This window comes from Microcaecilia unicolor, chromosome 4 (genome assembly GCF_901765095.1).
Source record: "Microcaecilia unicolor chromosome 4, aMicUni1.1, whole genome shotgun sequence".
Classification (NCBI taxonomy): Eukaryota; Metazoa; Chordata; class Amphibia; order Gymnophiona; family Siphonopidae; genus Microcaecilia; species Microcaecilia unicolor.
Genome location: NC_044034.1, coordinates 290,734,911 through 290,758,850, shown reverse-complemented (window position 1 = coordinate 290,758,850; position 23,940 = coordinate 290,734,911). Strand labels below are relative to the sequence as shown.

At 49.4% G+C, this 23,940-nt stretch overlaps 1 protein-coding gene across 1 annotated transcript in view; it reads right to left on the bottom strand.

Moving 5' to 3' along the window:
- LOC115469234 (histone H2A.V) overlaps positions 1–23,940 on the bottom strand; it is a 128,026-nt gene that overhangs the window by 6,895 nt on the left and 97,191 nt on the right. Inside the window, exon 4 of the mRNA XM_030201675.1 lies at positions 23,390–23,519. Coding sequence (XP_030057535.1) covers positions 23,390–23,519 — 130 coding nt within the window. The remainder of the gene's footprint in view (positions 1–23,389; positions 23,520–23,940) is intronic.

Here is a 23,940-nt window from a genome sequence, read left to right as displayed (position 1 = left end):
CCTGCGTAGGCCCTGCCCTCAGTATGCCACTGAACAGAACAAATTTGCACCGAGGCATCAATGTCCAGTGCATCCTTCAATATGGTACTCCAATGCGCAATTACTTCTTTCTTAGGTAGCAGAGGAATGTCCCCTAACTTAGGAGGCCATTCCTTTAATAACCGAGGATCTATCAACAGTCACTTCAATCTAACAGACTGAACCACTCCACTGATTAATCTTCTGCCCCAGGGAGATTAAAAATAACTAAATGAATGATCATCCAGGCCAAAACCTCAACATCAGTTGTCTGAGTCCACCCTGAAGCTAAAAAAAACAAAACAAAAACAAATTCAGAATGTGCCCATTTTGATAAGTTTTACTTCATATAACTTGCACCAAAGAAAGAGCCAATAAAGCATCAAATAAAGAATACAACACCTGCCTCCTAGGGTAATAGGTATATTAAAGTCACCCATGCCAATGAACATCAACTGGAAGAGACATAAGCATTGTCAATAACCAGGAAAATCCCCTCAATTGTGGGGACAATACAATAAACAAATAGAGCAGTTTTTCATCACTAAAACGTCAGCCCATCACATACCAAAGACTTTTTCAAATTCAGACCGAATAATAAAAAAACAAACCACCTCCACGCCTTCCATCCCTATACTTCCAGTTCCATGAATATCCTTCGGCACAACATAAATTTGCTAATGATTCTGATGGCTCAAGCCATGATTCAGTAAGTCCCAACACATCCAACTTTACATGTCACTAATCAGGGTAGTTTTACACAGTGAAGATCTAGCATTCAACAACTCAAATTTTAATAGCTCAATTACCTGAGCATGCTTCACCCCAATTTCCCATAAAACCCACTCCCTACAAACTGTAGCCCTACTCTACCTAGGGGGCAGACCACCATAGTGGCCCTACCCTAATACTACAGGTATAACACACATATTCAAGAAAAAAAAAAAAGGGATCACCAGAAAAGAAAAAGTAAAATTTGTAGTCCTAAGCAGTGGACCAAGGAACGCCTTAGTCACGTGCGTTTGCCTCGTTATTCACCCTCGCACACCCAGTGATGTCACTGAGGGCAGGGCTAACAATGTTTCAGCAGTAGACAGGTATGGAGGGAGCAGGAACAGCTTTCTTCAACTACAAACACCACCACAAAGCACAAATTCTGCTGCCACAGATGGTCCTCACTGTGAGGAGTTGGCTGGGGGCATCTGGTCAGAGTCTGCTGAACCGTTGGTGTCGACTCGGGTACCTGGTTCCCGGCTACATGGAGACCTCCACGTAGTCACCTCTTCGATAAGGGAGAGCACTCTTCCCGGTGCCAATGATTCTCTGGTCCAAGATCTCTTGGTGCCCCAGTGCTCCCAGCACCATGCGTAGAGGGGAAAAATCTATGCTTATCCTTCTTGGCCTTCATTCAACGCTGACCGTCAACACCCCTCAGAGCCAACAAGGATGATGTCAAATCCTCCCATCTCTTCTGTGTTGGGTCCGATGCCAACTGGTCCTGGAGGACATACATAGCAGCCGATGTTGAGGTGGAGACGTACTCTTTGCTCCTCCACTCCCAGTGGGAGACAAAGGTCTAGTAGCCATAGGGACTGACGTATTTAATGTCGGAGCAAACACCAACATTGATTATTTGGACCTGGCTCCAAAAATTCTCTTTATGAGGCTCTCTAGACTTGTGTTCTTTTTTGCATACGCAAACAAAGAATACAAATCAGATCATGGTCCCACGGTCTTTGCTTGAGCTTCAGCAAAGTCTTCCCCACGAGGGGTATAGCGAATGCTACATACCTGTAGAAGGTATTCTCCGAGGACAGCAGGCTGATTGTTCTCACTGATGGGTGACGTCCACGGCAGCCCCCTCCAATCGGAATCTTCACTAGCAAAGGCCTTTGCTAGCCCTCGCGCGCGCATGCGCGACCGTCTTCCCGCCCGAACCGGCTCGTGTTCGTCAGTCCCGTATATACCAAGACAAAGACAAGGGAAGACACAACTCCAAAGGGGAGGCGAGCGGGTATGTGAGAACAATCAGCCTGCTGTCCTCGGAGAATACCTTCGCTTTCTCCGAGGACAAGCAGGCTGCTTGTTCTCACTGATGGGGTATCCCTAGCCCCCAGGCACACTCAAAACAACAAACATGGTCAATTGGGCCTCGCAACGGCGAGGACATAACTGAGATTGACCTAACAACTTATCCAACTAACTGAGAGTGTAGCCTGGAACAGAATAAACATGGGCCTAGGGGGGTGGAGTTGGATTCTAAACCCCAAACAGATTCTGAAGCACTGACTGCCCGAACTGACTGTCGCGTCGGGTATCCTGCTGCAGGCAATAATGAGATGTGAATGTGTGGACAGATGACCACGTCGCAGCCTTGCAAATCTCTTCAATAGTGGCTGACTTCAAGTGGGCCACTGACGCTGCCATGGCTCTAACACTATGAGCCGTGACATGAAACCTCAAGAGCCAGCCCAGCCTGGGCGTAAGTGAAGGAAATGCAGTCTGCTAGCCAGTTTGAAATGGTGCGTTTCCCCACAGCCACTCCCCTCCTGTTGGGATCAAAAGAAACAAACAATTGGGCGGACTGTCTGTTGGGCTGTGTCCGCTCCAGATAGAAGGCCAATGCTCTTTTGCAGTCCAATGTGTGCAGCTGACGTTCAGCAGGGCAGGAATGCGGACGGGGAGAGAATGTTGGCAAGACAATTGACTGGTTCAGATGGAACTCAGACACTACCTTCGGCAAAAACTTAGGGTGAGTGCAGAGGACTACTCTATTATGATGAAATCTGGTGTAAGGGGCCTGGGCTACCAGGGCTTGAAGCTCACTGACTCTACGAGCTGAAGTAACTGCCACCAAGAAAATGACCTTCCAGGTCAAGTACTTCAGATGGCAGGAGTTCAGTGGCTCAAAAGGAGGTTTCATCAGCTGGGTGAGAACGACATTGAGATCCCATGATACTGTAGGAGGTCTGACGGGGGGCTTTGACATAAGCAAACCTCTCATGAAGCAAACAACTAAAGGCTGTCCTGAGATCGGCTTACCTTCCACACGGTAATGGTATGCACTGATTGCGCTAAGGTGAACCCTTACAGAGTTGGTCTTGAGACCAGACTCAAACAGGTGCAGAAGGTATTCAAGCAGGGTCTGTGTAGGACAGGAGCGAGGATCTAAGGCCTTGCTGTCACACCAGACGGCAACCCTCCTCCATAAAAAGAAGTAACTCCTCTTAGTGGAATCTTTTCTGAAGCAAGCAGACACGGCAGACACCCTCCGACAGACCCAAAGAGGCAAAGTCTACGCTCTCAACATCCAGGGCCGTGAGAGCCAGAGACTGGAGGTTGGGATGCAGAAGCGCCCCTTCGTTCTGGGTGATGAGGGTCGGAAAACACTCCAATCTCCACAGTTCTTCGGAGGACAAACTCCAGAAGAAGAGGGAACCAGATCTGACGCGGCCAAAAGGAGCAATCAGAATCATGGTGCCTCGTCTTGCTTGAGTTTCAACAAAGTCTTCCCCACCAGAGGTATGGGAGGATAAGCATACAGCAGGCCTTCCCCCCAATCCAGGAGTAAGGCATCCGATGCCAGTCGGGCCGTGGGCCTGAAGTCTGGAACAGAACTGAGGGACCTTGTGGTTGGCTCGAGATGTAAAGAGATCTACCAAGGGGGTGCTCCACACCTGGAAGATCCGGCGCACTACTCTGGAGTTGAGCGACCACTCGTGAGGTTGCATAATCCTGCTCAACCTGTCGGCCAGACTGTTGTTTACGCCTGCCAGATATGTGGCTTGGAACAACATGCCGTAACGGCGAGCCCACAGCCACATGCTGACGGCTTCCTGACACAGGGGGCGAGATCCGGTGCCCCCCTGCTTGTTGATGTAATACATGGCAACCTGGTTGTCTGTCTGAATTTGGATAATTTGGTGGGACAGCCGATCTCTGAAAGCCTTCAGAGCGTTCCAGACCGTTCGTAACTCCAGGAGATTGATCTGCAGATCGCGTTCCTGAGGAGACCAGCTTCCCTGGGTGTGAAGCCCATCGACATGAGCTCCCCACCCCAGGAGAGACGCATCCGTAGTCAGCACCTTTTGTGGCTGAGGAATTTGGAAAGGGCGTCCCAGAGTCAAATTGGACCAAATCGTCCACCAGTACAGGGATTTGAGAAAACTCGTGGACAGGTGGATCACGTCCTCTAGATCCCCAGCAGCCTGAAACCACAGCTTGGACGCTCGTACCCGGGAGACCAGGGACAGCAGATTGTTGGCCCTTGTCTCCGGAAGATAGGCACGAGCCGTCCGAGAATCCAGCAGAGCTCCTATGAATTCGAGTCTCTGTACTGGGAGAAGATGGGACTTTGGGTAATTTATCACAAACCCCAGTAGCTCCAGGAGTTGAATAGTCATCTGCATGGACTGTAGAGCTCCTGCCTCGGAATTGTTCTTCACCAGCCAATCGTCGAGATAAGGGAACACGTGCACTCCCAGCCTGCGAAGCGCTGCTGCTACTACAGCCAGGCACTTCGTGAACAGTCTGGGCGCAGAGGCGAGCCCAAAGGGTAGCACACAGTACTGGAAGTGACGTGTGCCCAGACGAAATCGCAGATACTGCCTGTGAGCTGGCAATATCGGGATGTGCGTGTAGGCGTCCTTCAAGTCCAGAGAGCATAGCCAATCGTTTTCCTGAATCATGGGAAGAAGGGTGCCCAGGGAAAGCATCCTGAACTTTTCCTTGACCAGATATTTGTTCAGGGCCCTTAGGTCTAGGATGGGACGCATCCCCCCTGTTTTCTTTTCCACAAGGAAGTACCTGGAATAGAATCCCAGCCCTTCTTGCCCGGATGACACGGGCTCGACCGCATTGGCGCTGAGAAGTGCGGAGAGTTCCTCTGCAAGTACCTGCTTGTGCTGGAAGCTGTAGGACTGAGCTCCCGGTGGGCAATTTGGAGGCTTCGAGGCCAAATTGAGGGTGTACCCTTGCTGGACTATTTGAAGAACCCAACAGTCGGAGGTTATAAGAGGCCATTTTTGGTGAAAAACTTTCAATCTCCCCCCGACTGGCAGATCGCCCGGCACGTTGATGTCGGCTATGCTCTGCTGGAGCCAGTCAAAAGCTCGTCCCCTGCTTTTGCTGGGGAGCCGCGGGGCCTTGCTGAGGCGCACGCTGCTGACGACAGTGCGCGCGCTGGGGCTTAGCTTGGGCCGCAGGCTGGCGAGAAGGAGGATTGTACCTACGCTTACCAGAAGAGTAGGGAGCAGCCCTCCGTCCTCCATAAAAACGTCTACCTGATGAGGTAGATGCTGAAGGCTGCCGGCGGGAGAATTTGTCGAAAGCGTTATCCCGCTGGTGGAGCTGTTCTACCACCTGTTCGACCTTTTCTCCAAAAATGTTGTCCGCCCGGCAAGGGGAGTCCGCAATGCGCTGCTGGATCCTATTCTCCAGGTCGGAGGCACGCAGCCATGAGAGTCTGCGCATCACCACACCTTGAGCAGCGGCCCTGGACGCAACATCAAAGGTATCATATACCCCTCTGGCCAGGAATTTTCTGCACGCCTTCAGCTGCCTGACCACCTCCTGAAACGGCTTGGCTTGCTCAGAAGGGAGCTTGTCCACCAAGCCCGCCAACTGTCGCACATTGTTCCGCATATGGATGCTCGTGTAGAGCTGGTAGGACTGAATTTTGGCCACGAGCATAGAGGAATGATAGGCCTTCCTCCCAAAGGAGTCTAAGGTTCTGGAGTCTCTGCCCGGGGGCGCCGAAGCATGCTCTCTAGAACTCTTAGCCTTCTTTAGGGCCAGATCCACCACACCAGAGTCGTGAGGCAACTGAGTGCGCATCAGCTCTGGGTCCCCATGGATCCAATACTGGGATTTGATCTTCTTGGGAATGTGGGGATTAGTTAATGGCTTGGTCCAGTTCGCCAGCAATGACTTTTTTAGGACATGATGCATGGGTACTGTGGACGCTTCCTTAGGTGGAGAAGGATAGTCCAAGAGCTCAAACATCTCAGCCCTGGGCTCATCCTCCACGACCACCGGGAAGGGGATGGCCGTAGACATCTCCCGGACAAAGGCCGCGAAAGACAGACTCTCGGGAGGAGAAAGCTGCCTTCAGGGGAGGGAGTGGGGTCAGAAGGAAGGCCATCAGACTCCTCGTCAGAGAAATATCTGATGTCCTCCTCCTCCTCCCACGAGGCCTCACCATTGGTATCAGACACAAGTTCACGGACCTGCGTCTGAAGCCGTGCCCGACTCGACTCCGTGGGAACACGGCCACGGTGGGAGCGTCGAGAGATGGACTCCCTCGCCAGCACCGGCGAAGCTCCCTCCGCCGACGGGGAGTCTGCCTGGGAGGCGGCCGTAACCAGTACCGCAAGCGGTGCCGATACCGGGGACCTCACCTCAGGCAAAGGGCCAGCCGTCGCCTCACCCAATGGTACCGGAGGCGCAAGCACCCCCGGCACCGGAGAAGGGCGCAACAGCTCTCCCAGAATCTCTGGAAGAACGGCCCAGAGACTCTCGTGCAGAGCGGCTGTGGAGAAAGACTGAGAAGCCGATGCAGGCGTCGAGGTCAGAGTCTGTTCCGGGCGTGGAGGCGGTTCCGGGCTGTCCAAGGGGGAGCGCATCGACACCTCCTGAATAGAGGGTGAGCGGTCCTCCCGGTGCCGATGCCTACTGGGTGCCGACTCCCTCGGCGACCCAGAGCTCTCAGTACAGAGACGGGAAGGAGACCGGTGTCGATGCTTGTTTGACTTCTTCAAGCGAAGCATGTCACCGGAGCTTCCCAGTACCGACGAGGAGGACGTAGAATCCAACCGTCGCTTCCTCGGGGCCGAGGCCGAAGAAGGTCGATCTCGGGGGGGCTGTACCGCAGGAGCCCTCAGGGCAGGAGGAGACCCACCCGAAGGCTCACCGCCACCAGCAGGGGAAGGGACAGCCCTCACCTGCACTCCAGACGAAGCACCACCGTCCGACGACATCAGCAATAGCGGAGGTCCCGGTACCACCGACGTCGACGCAGTCTTTCGGTGTCTCGGTACCGACGATGCAGGAGGTAGAAGCCTCGATGCAGTCGATGCTGATGCAGAGGTCGAAGACTTCGATGCTGTCGACGTCGATGCACTCAACGAGTCCCGTGCTGTTGTCGTCGAAGAGCCCGAGAACAACACGTGCCACTGGGCCAATCTCGCTACCTGAGTCCTCTTTTTCAAAAGAGCACAAAGACTACATGCCTGCGGGCGGTGCCCAGCCCCCAGACACTGAAGACACGAAGCGTGCCTATCAGTGAGCGAGATTACCCGGGCACACTTGGTTCACTTCTTGAAGCCGCTGGAAGACTTTGATGACATGGGCGGAAAAATCACGCCGGCGAAATCAAAATTCGCGATGATGACGAAAAGTCACCAAAAAGAAGGAAGAAAAAACCCGTACCGAGGCCAAATAGGCCGGTCCCGAAAGCGAAAGGAAACTTACGCGGGGAAAAAGCTGGAAACACGGGAAAGGGGTAAAGACCGGATCGGTCTCTTTTTTTTATTTTTTAAAAGCGAAAATCGCGAAGACGCGCGAGGTCAACTTGAGGGGCACGAAACGGCGGCAAAACACGACCGGCCCGAGCGCGGACAAAGAAGACTGACGAACATGAGCCGGTTCGGGCTGGAAGACGGTCGCGCATGCGCGGTGTGCATGGGCGCGCGAGGGCTAGCAAGGCCTTTGCTAGTGAAGATTCCGATTGGAGGGGGCTGCCTGGACGTCACCCATCAGTGAGAACAAGCAGCCTGCTTGTCCTCGGAGAAAGGAGGATACACATACAAAGTCCTGTCCTCCAATGAGGAAGAAAAGCATCAGATGCTAAGTCTGTCCTGGGCCTGGAACAGAACTGAGGGACTCTATGATTGACCTGAGTGGCAAAGAGATCCACTGAGGGGGTGTCCCATGCTCGGAAGATCTCTCTGGCAATGCCCATGTTGAGAGACCACTCGTGTGGTTGCATGACCCTACTCAGTCTGTCAGCTTTGCCCACCAGCTAAGTGGCGCAAAGGAACGTACCTATGCTTGACAGCCAAAGCCACATCTGAACGGCTTGACACAGAGGGTGTGATCCAGTCCCCCCCTGCTTATTGGTGTAATACATCGCAACCTCATTGTCTGTTTGAATTTGGTGAGACAGCTGATCTCTGAAAACCTTTACAACATTCCAAGTAGCTCGAAGCTCCAGGAAATTGATCTAGAGATCTGTTTCCTGGGTACACCAAGCACCTTCAGTGTGAACCCCATCTACATGAGCTCCCCACCCCAGGTGAGATGCATCTGTCGTCAGCACTTTTTGCAGCTGAGGAATTTGGAATGGAAGTCCCAGAATCAAATTGGATTGAATAGTCCCAGAATCAAATTGGATTGAATAGTCCACCACACCGGGGAGCGAGCAAGCTCTGGGGACACTGACGACATCCTCCAGATCTCCCATGGCTTGGTAGCACTGAGAAGTTAGGGTCCATTGGGCAGTTCTCACGTGAAGACGTGTCATAGGCATCACAAACTGTGGACGCAATGAGGCTCATTTTCAAAGCACTTAGACTTACAAAGTTCCATAGGTTACACTGATTGGCTATGGTAATGAGTGTTTACTAGAAAAGCTACCAAAAGACCACCCCTTACTGGAAGACAGTCATGTTCTTGCAAGACCCCTTCAATTCTACATTTTTGACCACATCTTCCTCAAAACATTTTCTGTGACACCTGGTCATCTTCCTATGAAGCCATCTTTGTTGTTTTTCAAGACCATCTGTTACCACCATATTGCTACATCTTCCTGAGGAGCCATTTTGTACTGTTTTTCACTAACACATCTGTGGCCACCATGTTGCTAAACAATGTTACTCTGTCAGTTAAACCCCCACCCTTGTGGTTTTCTGTTTGTTCTGCAGTGTTTCCGACACGGAAGTTCAAGTCAGAGACACAGGCCTATAAGTTTTTCTCTCATTTTGGAGCCTGAACCAAAGCTAGGCCTGGGACCCAATAATAATATTATTCAGTTCCCAGCCAAAAACTTTATGTGAGCTGGTAGTTATCAGGATGCATGTGTAAGCAACCTTCAAGTCCAGAAAGCATAGCCAATCATTTTCTTGAAATCATAAGGAAGTTGCCCATGGAAACCATCCTGAACTTTTCTTTGACCAGTAATTTGTTCAGAGCCCTTAAGTCCAGGATGGGATACTCTTTTGCACAAGGAAGTAACTGGAATAGAATCCCTGCCATTCCTCTCCTGGTGGAATTGGCTTGACCGCATGGGCCTTTAGAAGGACTGAGAGTTCCTCTGCAAGTAGTTGGCTCATGCTGAGAGCTGAAGTAATGAGCTCTCGGTGGGCAATTTGGTGGTCTTTGTCGCTAATGCACGGTGTAACAGACTATTTGAAGAATCCACCGGTCGGAGGTTACAAACGGGCACCTTTAGTGGTAAAAATTCAGCCTCCCCCTGACCAGCAAGTCATCTGGGCCTGTCACTGTTACTTCGGCTATGCTCTGCTGCAGCCAGTCAAAAATTTGTCCCTTGCTTCGACTGGGGTGCTGCTGGGGCCTTAGGCGCACACTGTTGACGTGAACGAGCGTGCTGTGGTTCAGCCTGTTGAGGCGGGTGTAAGAAGGTGGCACACCTGTGTCTACGAGTAGTAAGCACCCCTCTTAGACTTGTCAAAAGACCTCCTACTGGAGGCGGCAGATGCAGAATGGATGGTAACAGTACACTATTTCTTGATTTAGTAAGCAACCTCCTCAACTTTCTCTCCAAAAAGGTTATCTCCCGGGGTGTGGCATCTGCCAACCTCTGCTGAACTGCCGGCTTCAAGCCAGAGACATGCAGCCATGAGCAACTGCGCATTGGTCTATACCCTGGGCGGAGATCCTGGAAGCCATGTCAAAAGTGTTTTACGCACCTCTGGCCAAGAACTTACAACTAGCCAGAAGGCGAAGCAATTCGGCCTGCTCCAGAGGGAGAGTTTTTCTAGCAGCTTGTGCACTGAGTTTCGCAAGTACATGCTCATGAACAGCTGGTAAGATTGAATACAGGAGATGAGCATAGAGGCCTGAAACATCTTATTCCCTAAAGAGCCCAAAGCTATAGCTTCCCTGCCCAGGGGTGCCGAAGCATAGTCTCTAGAACTCTAGGCCCTTTTGAGGGCAGATTCAACCACCAGGGAATATTGAAGCAGCTGAGACTTATCAAACCGGTACATGGTGTCAATTTTCTTGGGGCGTACTGGGACAGAGGGGACCCCCCAATTCTGCACGAAAACATCATGTAAGTCACAGCCTCTCTAGGAGACTCTTAATCTAGGACCTCAAGCATCATGGCCCTGGGCTTGTCCTCCACCTGCAAAGGAAATGGAATGGCAGCCGCTATTTACTTAACAGAACAGGGAAAAGGAAAAAATAAAAAGTCTCCTCCAGATATCTTCTCCTTTCCTGTGGAGGGATTAGATGGTGTCCTATAAGGGAGAGACAAAAACAAGCATTATAGTAAAATTATGTCCTACCTGATAATTTACTTTTCTTTAGTCACAGCAGATAAATCCAGGAACTAGTGGGTTATATCCGCCTACCAGCAGGTGGAGATAGAGAACACTGAAGAGAAAGCGGTGACTCTGAACCTCATGCTCCCTGTCACTTCAGTATAAGTTGCATTCCCAAAGCAGAGGAAAAGATACCAACCAAAAAGAAGCCCTCCTGACAACAGTGCGGCAACAGCATAACACACAAACTTGTAACTTAAAGAAATACAAGTCACAACATCAACAAAGCGTAAACTGAAAGATACAATATGGTGTGTTCCGTCTTTCTTCATTCTCCTGTTACTCTGCAATCATCTGGAACATCATCCAGCCTAAATTTAAGGAATAAAAACACTGCCATAAAGACATAAGGAGGGATCCTGGATTCATCTGATGCGACTAAAGGAAAGAAAATTATCAGGTAGGACATAATTTTACCTTCCTTAGATTCAGCAGCAGATGAATCCAGGAACTGGTGGGATGTAAAAAAGCAATCCCTAAATAGGGTGGGCAGCCACAGCTCCCCGAGAGAGCACTGTTGCTCCAAAATGCGCCTAGCTGCTACATCAAACCTATAGTGTTTAACAAAGGAATGTCAAGAGGTCCTGGTGGCCGTTCGGCAAATGTCTTCCAACAAAAGCATGCCTGTTTCCGCCCAGGAAGTAGCCTGCGCTCGGGTCGAATGAGCACACAAATCAGCAGGAGGAACAACACCCTTCACCATGTACGCCGAAACAATGGCTTCCTAAACCACCGTGCGATGGTCACCTTGGAAGCCACATAACGTCTGGGACCAGACAAAAGGACAAACAGATGATCCAAGCAATGGAACTCATTTGTCATTTCAAGATACCGAAGAAGAGACCGGCGAACATCCAGAAGACGCAGAAGCGCAAAATTGCCTGGAAAATCCAACTTCCGAAAAAGAGGGAAGAAAAAGTGGCTGGTTCAGGTGAAAGGCCAACATGACCTTAAGCAAAAACAAAGAAACCGTCCAAAGTTATGCCAGATTCGGAAAATTGAAGAAAGGGCTCTCAACACGAGAGGGCTGAGGCAATAGCAACCAAAAACACTGTCTTCAGAGTGAGATCTTTATCTGAAGCTAGCCGCAAGGGTTCAAAGGGTGCATCCTGCAATGCACTGAGAACCAAATTCAACTTCCATGAAGGACACAGACACCGAAGTGGAGGACACAGATGAAGAGCGCCTTTCAAAAACTGGGCCACATCTGAATGAGCTGCAAGGGAAGAGCCGGTCACGCGTTCCTGGAAACAAGCTAGAGCCGCCACTTGAACTCAAACACAGTTATAAGACAACCCTTTCTGCAAACCGTCCTGAAGAAAAGACAAAATCTGGGAAATAGAGGCCGAAAGAGGAGACCAAGCTCGCTCGGCACACCACCCCTCAAAAGTGTGCAATACTCTGGCATAAGCTGTAGTGGTGGAATGTTTCCAAGCACGTAATAAAGTGGCGATGACCGAATCATCATATCCTTTCTTCCTTAGGCTTGCCCTTTCAAGAGCCAAGCCATAAGACCAAAGCAGGAGACGTCCTCCATCTGCACTGGACCCTGATGCAGAAGACCGAGCAAGACAGGAAGGTGAAATGGGGGCTCCAATAGAAGACGCATGAGATCCGCGTACCAGAGCCAGCGTGGCAAGTCTGGAGCCACCAACAGTACGAGACCCTGTTGAAACCTGACCCGATGCAACAGGCGTCTGATCAAAGGCCAAGGAGGAAAAACATAGAGAATACCCATCGTCAGCCACGGCTGCAATAGAGCATCTAGACCTGCAGAACCGCCCTCTTTTCTTCTGCTGAAGAACTTGGGGACTTTGGTGTTGCAGCTGGTCGCCATCAGGTCTATCACCGGTGTGACCCATCATTGGCAGATCAGTTGGAAGGCCTTCGCCACCAGCTCCAATTCCGCCGAGTCCAGGAGATGACGACTGAGAAAATGTGTTTGAACATTGGTCTGACCTGCAATGTGAGCCGCCGAGAGACAGAGAAGGTGCTCCTCCGCCCAGTGCAAGAGACTGGACGCTTCCAAGGCCAATGCTGCGCTGGGTGTCCGTCCCCCCCCCCCCCCCCCCCCCCCCCCGATGACTGATATAAGCCACCGCCAAGATGTTGTCCGAGAGGACTCGAACTGCTTGACCTACCAGGAGATCTTGAAAAGACCTGGGTGCCAGCCTCATCGCCCTCAGCTCTAGACGGCTGATGGACCACTTCGCTTCCGTCTCTGACCAACATCCTTGCACCACACGGTGGAGAAAGTGAGCTCCCCACCCCAAGAGGCTTGCATCCGTGACCTACATCACCCACTGAGGGGACACTAAAGGAATTCCCTTCCAAAGATTGGGAGGAAACAGCTACCAAGTCATGCTGTCTTTCGCAATGAGGAGCCACTGTAGGCAACACTGATAATCCTGGGATACCGGAGACCAACGACTCAACAAAGCGCTCTGAAGAGGCCACATGTGTGCCCTGGCCCACGGAACCACCTCCAAAGTGGCCATCATAGAAACCAGAACCTGTATGTAATCCTAGGCTCGAGGTTGAGAGGAACGCAACAGATCGCGAACCTGAGAACAGAGTTTGAGTCTCCTGTTTTCTGGCAAGAAGACCCGAACCTGAGCTGTATCGAAGAGCACCTCCCAGATATTCCAGGGACTGGGAAGGAACAAGACGGCTTTTGGGAAGATTAATTACCCAACCGAGGGATTGAAGGAATTCCAGCACTCAAGAGGTGGCCACTTGACTGTCCAATTCCAAATCTGCTCGAATCAACCAGTTGTCGAGATACGGATGAACTCTGATCCCCTCTCTACAAAGGAAGGCTGCGGTGACTACCATTACCTTGGAAAAGGTGCAGGGTGCCATAGCCAGACCAAAAGGCAGAGCACGAAACTGAAAATGACGGCCTAACACGGCAAATCGAAATTTCTGATGAGGCGGCCAAATGGGAATGTGTAGATACACCTCTTTCAATTCTAAAGACGTGAGAAACTCCCCCAGCTGAACCAACGCTATCACTGATCGGACGTTCTCCATGCGAACGTGACGAACCCAGAGGCACTCCTTTACCTTCCTGACATCGAGAATCGGTCTAAAAGCTCCTCCTCTCTGAGGAACTAGAAAGTAAATTGAATAGCGGCCGGTGCGTAATTCAGCTTGAGGAACCGGAACCACCGTTCTGAGGTCCAGCAACGAGTGCAACGTCGACAGCACTGCCTGTCTTCTGGAGACTGTGGCATGAGATTCCAAAAATGATTCTCCGACAGGAAGCACAAATTCTAGCCTGTAAAACACGTGTGGACTTAAATATTATAGGAAGACCTTAGGAAATTGAAAGACTAGCCATCCAAATGGCAGATCAAATTTTATATGGACAAATGCAAGGTGATGCACTTTGGAAAGAATCTGAATCATAGTTACCTGATGCTAGGGTCCAACTTGGGGGTCAGCATTCAAGAAAAAGATCTAGATGTCGTTGTAGATAATATGCTGAAATCTTCTGCTCAGTTTGTGGTGGCGGCCAAAAAGCAAACAGGATGCTAAGAATTATTAGGAAAGGAATGGTGAATAAGACCAAAAATACTATAATGACTCTCCTCACCTTAAGTATTTCATTCAGTTCACCGTATCTCAAAAAAAGATATAGCGGAATTAGAAAAGGTTCAAAGAAGAGTGACCAAAATGATAAAGGAGATGGAACTCCTCTCGTATGAGGAAAGGCTAAAGAGGTTAGGGCTCTTCAGCTTGGAAAAGAGATGGATGAGGGGAGAATCCTGAGTGGTGTAGAATGAGTAAAAATAAATTCATTGCAAAAGTACAAAGGCTAGGGGACACTCAAAGTTACATGGAAATACTTTTAAAACAAATAGGAGGAAATATTTTTTCACTCAACGAATAGTTAAGTTCTGGAACTATTTGCAGGAGAATGTGGTAACAGAAGTAAACGTATCTGGGTATAAAAAGAGGTTTGGACAAGTTCCTGGAGGAAAAGTCCAACGTCTGCTATTGACAGAGACATGGGGAAGCAACTGCTTGCTCTGGGATTGGTAGCATGGAATGTTGCTTCTAATTGGGTTTCTGTCAGGTATTATGACCTGGCTTGGCCACTGTTGGAAACAGGATACTAAGCTTAGATGGACCATTGGTCTGACCCAGTATGGCTACTCTTATGTTCTTATGTACCCCTTTCTGATGAGAGCTAAGACCCACTGGTCTGAAGTAATTTTGGCCCACTCTTCATAAAAGAGGGTCAGTCAACCCCCTATGACAGGAGTCGAAGAGTGGGCCTGCGCCCCATCATTGGGAAGTGCGACCTGCAGCTTGAGGTCTGGACCCAGAGCCTGATGAAATCTAGTATGCTGAAAAGAGGAGCGACCAGGTCTATACTGGCGGGCATCGCGAAAATGAGATCTAGAAGGACCTGGCCTAGAATTAACTCTATTTTCGCCAAAGTCGCTATGCTCACATTAGCCCCCTTCTTAAGTCACTTCACTGGCTCCCTATCCGTTTCCGTATTCAGTTCAAACTTCTCTTATTGACCTATAAGTGTATTCACTCTGCCGCTCCCCATTACCTCTCCACTCTCGTCTCTCCCTATGCCCCCCCACCCCTGGGTACTCCGTTCTGTAGATAAATCTCTCTTATCTGTCCCCTTCTCCTCTACTGCTAATTCTAGACTCTATTCCTTTTGTCTTGCTGCACCTCACGCCTGGAATAGACTTCCCGAGCCTGTGCGTCTAGCCCTGTCTTTGGCCGTTTTCAAGTCCAAACTTAAAGCCCACCTCTTTACCACTGCTTTTGACTCCTAACCACTACTCACTTGCCCTGTCCTTTAACCTCACCTATTTATTCCCTTCCCCTTAATTGTTCTGTCTGTTTACCTGTCTTATCTAGATTGTAAGCTCTTTGAGCAGGGACTGTCTTTTTGTGTATGGTGTACAGCACTGCGTATGCCTTGTAGCGCTACAGAAATGATAAATAGTAGTAGTAGTAGGTCTGTCTTCCAGAAGATGCTGGGACTTCAAATCACCCAAATCCTTTACAATCTTCTCCAGATCCTCACCAAAAAGTAACTTCCCTCGAAAGGGAAGTCTCGTATGACACTGCTTGGACGCCATATCCGCTGACCAGTGACGCAACCAAAGCAGATATCGAGCAGACACTGCCAGGCCATCTGTCTAGCTGTTGCTCGGACCACGTCATAGCATCAGCCGTCATAGAGCCCAACAGCTGCACATAGTCCCAAGCCCGAAGAGGAGAGGCTACTAGGAACTGGTCCACCTGAGCCTGAAGTTTGACAATCCGATTGTCTGGCAGGAACACTCTGCCCACTTGGGTGTCGAATCGAACTCCCAGATACTCCAGGGACTGAGTCGGGCGCAGCTGGCTCTTCTCCCAGTTGATGATCCACCCCAGGGAGCTCAAAAGAGCAACCACCCGGTTCACAGCTTTGCCGCACTCTGCATAAGAGGGGGCTCGGATCAACCAGTCGTCCAGATAAGGATGGACTTGTACTCCTTCCTTTCGCAGGAAGGCCACGATGACCACCATTACTTTGGAAAAGGTCCGCGGAGCAGTAGCCAACCCGAAAGGGAGGGCTCTGAACTGGAAGTGTCGTCCCAGGACTGCAAAACGCAGGGAGCGTTGATGAGGAGGCCAGATGGGAATATGCAGGTAAGCTTCCTTGATGTCCAAGGAAGCCAAGAACTCTCCTGCCTTCACTGCCGCTATAACAGAGCGGAGAGTCTCCATGCGAAAGTGCCGCACTTTCAAGGCCCGATTGACCCCTTTGAGGTCGAGGATAGGCCGGACAGAACCTCCTTTCTTTGGTACCACAAAGTAATGGAGTAACGTCCCTTGCCAATCTGATTTTCTGGCACCGGAACGACCGCACCCAGGCGGATCAGGTTGACCAAGGTCTGCTGCACTGCCACAGCTTTGACCGGAGACTTGCAGGGAGAGAGTACAAACCCGTCTCTTAAGGGTCAGCAGAACTCTAGCTTGTAGCCGTCTCTGATGACTTCCAGCACCCAAGCGTCTGAAGTTATTGTGGTCCACTCGCCCAGAAACGAGGACAGCCGTCCTCCAATCTGCACTGGGGCGTGGACCAAGGCCCCGTCATTGGGTACGAGACCCTGGGGGAGGACCGGAGGGAGCACCTCCGGGACGGCGGTCTCTGCGAAAGGAATGCTGCTTGGGGGAGAAAGTCCTCTTGAAGGAAGAGGGGGCAGAGGAGCCCGACCTGCCCGGGCGGTACCGACGGGCTTCCTGAAACCGTTCTCTGGAGGTACCGGAACGAGTACTAGCCCGAGCCCTGACCTCTGGTAACTTCTTGCCCTTAGACGTGCCGAGATCGGTCACGATTTTGTCCAGCTCGACCCCAAAGAGCAGCTTGCCTTTAAAAGGCAATCTAGCCAGGCGGGATTTAGAGGCGTGGTCAGCAGACCAATGTTTCAGCCAAAGCCACCGCCGCGCAGAGACTGTCTGAGCCATGCCTTTAGCTGAGGCTCTCAAGACATCATACAGCAAGTCTGCCAAATAGGCTAAGCCCGATTCCAGGGCCGGCCAATCAGCCCTCAAGGAATGATCCGAGGGGGAAGCCCGCTGCACCATAGTCAGGCACGCCCTGGCCAAATAGGAACCGCAAACCGAGGCCTGCAAACTTAAAGCAGTCGCCTCAAAGGACGACCTTAAGGCCGCCTCCAATCTTCTGTCTTGGGCGTCCTTTAGGGCCGTGCCACCTTCCACTGGCAAAGCCGTTTTCTTAGTCACCGCAGTGATTAAAGAATCCACGGTAGGCCACAGATAGGCCTCACGTTCACTTTCAGGCAAAGGATAGAGGCGGGACATAGCCCTAGCCACTTTGAGGCTCGCTTCCGGGACATCCCATTGAGCCGAAATTAAGGTGTGCATGGCATCATGCACGTGGAAGGTTCTAGGCGGGCGTTTCGTCCCCAGCATAATGGCAGAGCCAACAGGGGCTGAGGGAGAGACGTCCTCCGGAGAGGAAATCTTCAAAATGCCCATGGCCTGCACTAACAGGTTGGGCAAATCCTCTGAGCTAAAGAGCCGCGCTGCAGAGGGGTCATCCGCTCCAACCGAGCGGGGATCCGTCTCCTCCAAGGAATCCGCAAAGGACCGTTGGGAGAACTCAGATACGCTGCCCTCATCTACATCGGAGGAGACAAGGTCCTCCAAGGCCTGGGAATCAACCCGAGGGCGTTTACCTCCGGGGACCTCAACCTCTTTACCAAACAAGGGAGCAGGGGCAGCGTTTTGCATAAGGAAGGCCTGATGCAGCAGCAAAACAAACTCGGGGGAGAAACCCCCCAGACTGTGCACTTCCGCAGCCTGGGCTACAGCCCTAGACGCACCCTCAACCGGCGCTCACAAGAGCGGGGGGAGAGACATGCTGCGCATCCAAAATGGCGTCCGGCGCGACACTCCGCGAAGGAGCCGCGCAGGAAAAACGGCGCTTAACTTTAGCCGCTTTGGTGCCGTCGCCCAAATTAAGGGCGTCCATGGCATTAATGTCTCCCTCAAGGGCGGCCCACGAAGAAGCCGTCCGAGCCGCGTGGCCGGCCAAGATGGCGGAGGCGAGCAGCGGGGGATAGGCGTTTATGGCGGGAAAAACCGCCACGCCGGAGGAAGGACCGGGACACTCATCGGCCACGAAACTGTCACCCAACAAGGGCGAATCAGACTTTAAGACCCCCGCATCCCCTCTAGAAGCGCCTAAGCGATCCGGGGAGCGACTCTTTTGCGCCCTCGCCCTCCGACGCCATATGCCACGTGGAGATCAATCGGGGAACCCCCTGCCCGCTATAAAAAGGTAAAAATTACCTGCTTTCCGCTCCGAGCTGTAACGACCTGGTGTCCCAGTGAGTAGCTGCAATAAACGTTTAAATAAACGTCGAAATAAACGCCTTTAAGGACGTTCAAAATTTTTTTTTAACGGAGCCAGCGGGAGGGGGGAGAAAAGGAGGGACCTGGCGCCACCAGGTTTGCACTTGCTCAAGAAGAGCCCTCAACCCCAGGCACTCAACAAAACCTAAAAATTAGGCTTGGAGGCCTAGCCAGAGCTGCTGCTGTGTGTGACCACCACCTGCTGAGATAGAGAACATACTGAGGAGTTTCCGGCAGCACATGACCACATATAGGGAGGCAAAAGGATTGCTCTCTATCTCCACCTGCTGGTAGATGGACACAACCCACCAGTCTATGGATTGATCAGCTTGATGATATGGAAAAATAGTTAAAGCAGATTTGGCTAAACAGGAAAAGGATGTTTTAGAGTTGAAATCATAGCAAACAACAACGCTTAAAGACTTGGTTAATTTAAGGAGAAAATCAGAAATGCTGGAAAATACTTCAAAATCTAATAATCTGCGTTTTATAAATTTTCCGCGACAACCACTTATCTCCCCTTGGGAGATGCTAAAAAATTACCTCAGAGAAATTCTAGAGATAGAAGATAAAGATATGCCACCCTTTTCACAGGTTTTTTATATACCTGTGAAGGGTTTGGATCCTTTACAAAGGAATAATATTCAGAATGCACAACCACTGGATGTTTCTGCCCTTCTTGAAATGTCGGATTCAGAACAGATAACACCAACTACTATGTTGGCCACAGTAGCGTTACCTTTGGACAAGATCTGGATTTTAAAGAAGTTTTTTCAGAATAAAGAAAAAACCTTTCGTGGTTTGCAAACTCATGTTTTTCCAGATCTAGCGAGGGAAACGCAAAGGCGACGACAAAGGTTTTTACAGATGAGACAGGAGACACTTCAACTTGGCGCAACTTTTTACCTTAAATATCCTTGTAAATGTTTAATCTCCTATCAAGCCGTGAAATATGTTTATTTTGATCCTGACCAATTGTCATCTTTTTTAACATCTAAGAGAGCTCCTAGTTAAATAAAGTCGAATAGAAACTCGTCTGTATCTCAAAATTTGATTTATAAAGTTTATTACCTGTTTTCTCCTATTTAGGAATCTTGGACTCCTGTTGTGGACTTTAAATGAAGCTATAATATTTAATTTGTGTTATGAATAATATCTTTAGATTTAATTGTAATAGTGGATTTTTCTTTTCAAGTTTATACTTGTTTACTATGTATAAAAACGATAAATAAAATATTTAAAAAAAATAAAAAGGATAGTAGGAAGACTCAAATCTTATTCTAAGAGACAATTATTTTCTGTTCTTTGGTTGCTGGAGAGGTAGCACTGCTACTGACCTCAATTAGGTGTTAAGGTGTGAGGAAGTGGAATATTTGCAGAGGTTATTAAAGGCAATCTGATTACTAAATTAGCTTAAAAGGGTCTGTTTGAAGCAGTCCCCTTAGATTCAAAACTATATAAAGAGGAAAGGTCCCACTTAACATTCTTTCCGAGAAGTTCTGAGAGAAGAGGACACGTCTCTGGTAAGTGAACATTATTTTGCTTTGTGCTTTGGGAACTTAAAGATTGGTGTTTAAAGAAGGAAATGCAGTTACTGATAGACAGAATACAAATATAAAAAACCTTTATCAACTAATCTCCATACTCTTTTCCCCCTAGGTTTAAAACTTGAACTTTGTACCAGAGCATTAACAGACAGCCTCTAGCAGGCAAAGCAGGACCTAGTTTAGTATGCCTGTACTGGAAATGGTTTTCAAGGGTGATGATGCGGAGGAACTGAAAGAAATCGCGATGAACCTGGAACATGTACTGAGCCAAACTGACAAATAAAAGAGCAGTAAATCACCTGGGCCTGATGGCATACATCCAAGGGTACTCAAAAGAACTCAAACATGAAATTGCTGATCTGCTGTTAGTAACATGTAATCTGACGTTAAAATAGTCCATAGTACCTGAAGACTGGAGGGTGGCCAATGTGATGTCGATTTTTAGAAAGGGTTCTAGGGGTGATCCAGGAAATTATAGACCGGTAAAGCCTGATGTTGGTGCGGGCAAAACAGTGGAAACTATTATAAAGAATAAAATTACAGAACTCATAGACAAGCATGGTTTAAAGGGGCAGAGTCAGCATGGGTTCAGCCGAGGACAGTCTTGACTCACCAATTTGATTCATTTCTTTGAAGGAATGAATAAACATGTGGGTAAAGGTGAGCCGACTGATGTAGTGTAGCTAGATTTTCAGAAAGCTTTTAATAAAAGTTCCTCATGACAGACTCCTGAGAAAATTAAAGAGGCATGGGATAGGAGGCAAGGTTCTGGTGTGGATTAGGAATTGGTTATTGGACAGAAAACAGAGGGTAGGGTTAAATGGTCATTTCTCTCAATGGAGGAGGGTGAACAGTGGGGGTGCTGCAGGGATCTGTACTGGGACCGGTGTTATTTAACGTATTTATAAATGATATGGAAATCAGAATGGAGAGCGAGGTGATCAAATTTACAGATGATACAACTATTCAAAGTTGTTAAAACATGTGCGGACTGTGAAATATTGCAGGAAGACCTTACAAAATTGAAAGACTGGGCAACCAAATAGCAGATGTAATTTAAATGTCAACAAATGCAAGGTGATGCACATTAGAAAGAATAATACGAATCCTAGTTACCTGATGCTAGGGTCCACCTTGGGGGTCAGCGCTCAAGAAAAAGATCTGGGTGTCGTTGTAGATAATATGCTGAAATCTGCTCAGTGTGCAGCGGCGGCGGCCAAAAAAGCAAATAGGATGCTAGGAATTATTAGGAAAGGGATGGCGAATAACACCGAAAATACAATAATGCCTTTGCATCGCTCCATGGTGGATCTATACCTTGAGTACTGCGTTCAGTTCTAGTCACTGTATCTCAAAACAGATATAGCAGAATTAGAAAATGTTCAAAGAAGAGCAACCAAAATGATAAAGGGGATGGAACTCCTCTCGTATGAGGAAAGGCTAAAGAGGTTAGGGCTCTTCAGCTTGGAAAAGAGACAGATGAGGGAAGATATGACTGAGGTCTACAAAATCCTGAGAGGTGTAGAACGAGTAGAAGTAAATCAATTTTTCACTCATTCCAAAAGTACCCTTGAGGAAGCTACATGGAAATACTGGGAAGCAATTGCTTGCCCTGGGATTTTTAGTATGGAGTGTTGGCATGATTTGGGTTTCTGCCAGGTACTTGTTATGTGGCTTGGTCACTGTTGGAAAACAGGATACTGGACTAGATGGATCATTGGTCTGACCCAGTATGGCTACTCTTATGTTCTTTTGAAGACTCTTCCTCCGAGAAGTACCGAGAGGCATCATCTGGCTCCCAAGGGCACTCATCATCAGTATCACCCAAAACCTCCTCTGGAGAAGGCTGAGACCGAGCCTGCCTCAACCTAGAGGAACCATGTCACTGAGAGTCAAGGATTTGGCTCCTGCATTGACTCCAACAAACCTTCCTCAGACACTGAGGGAGTGCCAGCTTGGGCGGCAGTTGACACCGGGTCCGCATGCAATACCGGCATCAGAGACCTCACCGCAAACTGAGGACCAAGCAGAGCTGCAACTAGAGGCATGGCAGGGATAAGCACTCTCGATTCTGGAACTGTTGCACCAGCACTTCTTGTATGGAGGGGGAGCAGTCCTCCCAGTGCTGATGCTTCTCAGGTACTGACTCCCTCGGTGCCCCAAAGCTCCTAGCACCGTGTGTTGAGGGGGATCGATGCCTATGCTTCTTGGTCTTCACCTGATGCCGTCAGAGGCTCCTCGGTGCCGACGAATCCTCCTGTCACCTTTGGATCGGGTCACACGCAGGTCAGTCCCAGGGGCTCTGCACAGCAGTCGGTGCAGAGGCATGTGGAGACCCACTCGATGCATTACTGTTCCCAGTGTCTACAGGTCAAGTAGCTATACAGACAGATGACCCCAATGCAACACCCGAGGCAAAGGATTTGGACAGGGCTCCAAAGATTTTCACACATTGAGCCTCTCTGGCCAACAGTCCTTTTCTTCATGTGAAGGCACAGGACACAGTTGTAAGAGGTATGATCAGGCCCCAAACACTGAAGACACCAAGAATGGGTGTCTTTACCAGAGATGGTCCTCACTGGGAACAGAACTTAAAGCCACTGGGAACTTTTGTGGACATGGAAAGAAAAAAAAAAACTTCCGTGGTCAAATAAAGGAAGGGAAAAGGAAGAACCTAAACACAGGAACAAGAAAAACACAGCAAAAAAAAAAGAAGATGCTGAAAAGCACTCATAGCTCTTTACAAACCAGGCTTGTGAGGAGCAAAGAAAAAATGGTGTCCACTCCCCATCATGGTGGGGGGGTGGGGGGGTGGGGGGGGGGAGGAGAACTGGCGGGCCAGAAGGCACTTGCACGCCACACAGTTTTTACTAGCTGATTAGAAGTTCCGGACTGGGCAACACAGCTCGCGTTTACCCACAAGTGAGAAAAGGCCTGCATGTCCTTTGAGAATCACAGTATTCAGTTTCTAGGTACATCAAGGGTTCTCAATCTAAGGTACACCTGGGCCCATCAGGTTTTCAAGAAATCCACAAGAATAGCATGAAGATAATGGAGGTAGTGTATGAAATTCTTACATATTCACTGTGGATATCCTAAAAACCTGACTTACCGACCAAATGTCCTGAGGACTGGGTTGAGAACCATTGCTGTACGTTGAAAAGAGAATGCCTAGTCTTTGAGTCATACCCAGAGGCAGCACCAGGTATAACTTGGGAAAGCAGCAGTTGGTTATCATTCCTCAGCTATGTTGCAGTTTGGTTTACAGATCATGACTTTCAGCTATAAATAAGCTAATTCCTAAAGATTCTTAAGCCAAGTCCTTTGTCCTCATTTACAGTAGATGAAGAATATACATACCACCACCAGCAATAGTAGCTTTAATAAGAGAGTCCAATTCCTCATCACCACGGATAGCCAGCTGCAAGTGCCGAGGAGTGATACGCTTTACTTTCAGATCCTTAGAAGCATTGCCTGCCAGCTCCAGTACCTGAGTACAAGAGGGAAAAGGAGGAAACATGTATTTTTGAAAACCTGCATCTCAGACATTTCCCATACTGGGAAACAATGAAGCGAAGATACTTACCTGTAGCAGGTATTCTCCAAGGACAGCAGGCTGATAATCCTAACAAGTGGGTTGGCAATCTGCTCCGGCCCAGGAACCAGCATTTGAAATAGCAAAAAAGTTTGCTAGAGCCTTCTTAGCGCGCCACACGTACTACTGTGCATGCGCCGAGTGCCTTCCTGCCCGCTGCACACCTCAGTTCAGTCACGAGTACAAGAGAGATAGAGAAGACAACTCCAAGGGGAGGTGGGCGGGTTTTTGAGGATTATCAGCCTGCTGTCCTTGGAGAATACCTGCTACAGCTATCTTCGCTTTCTCTGAGGACAAACAGGCTGAAATAATCCTC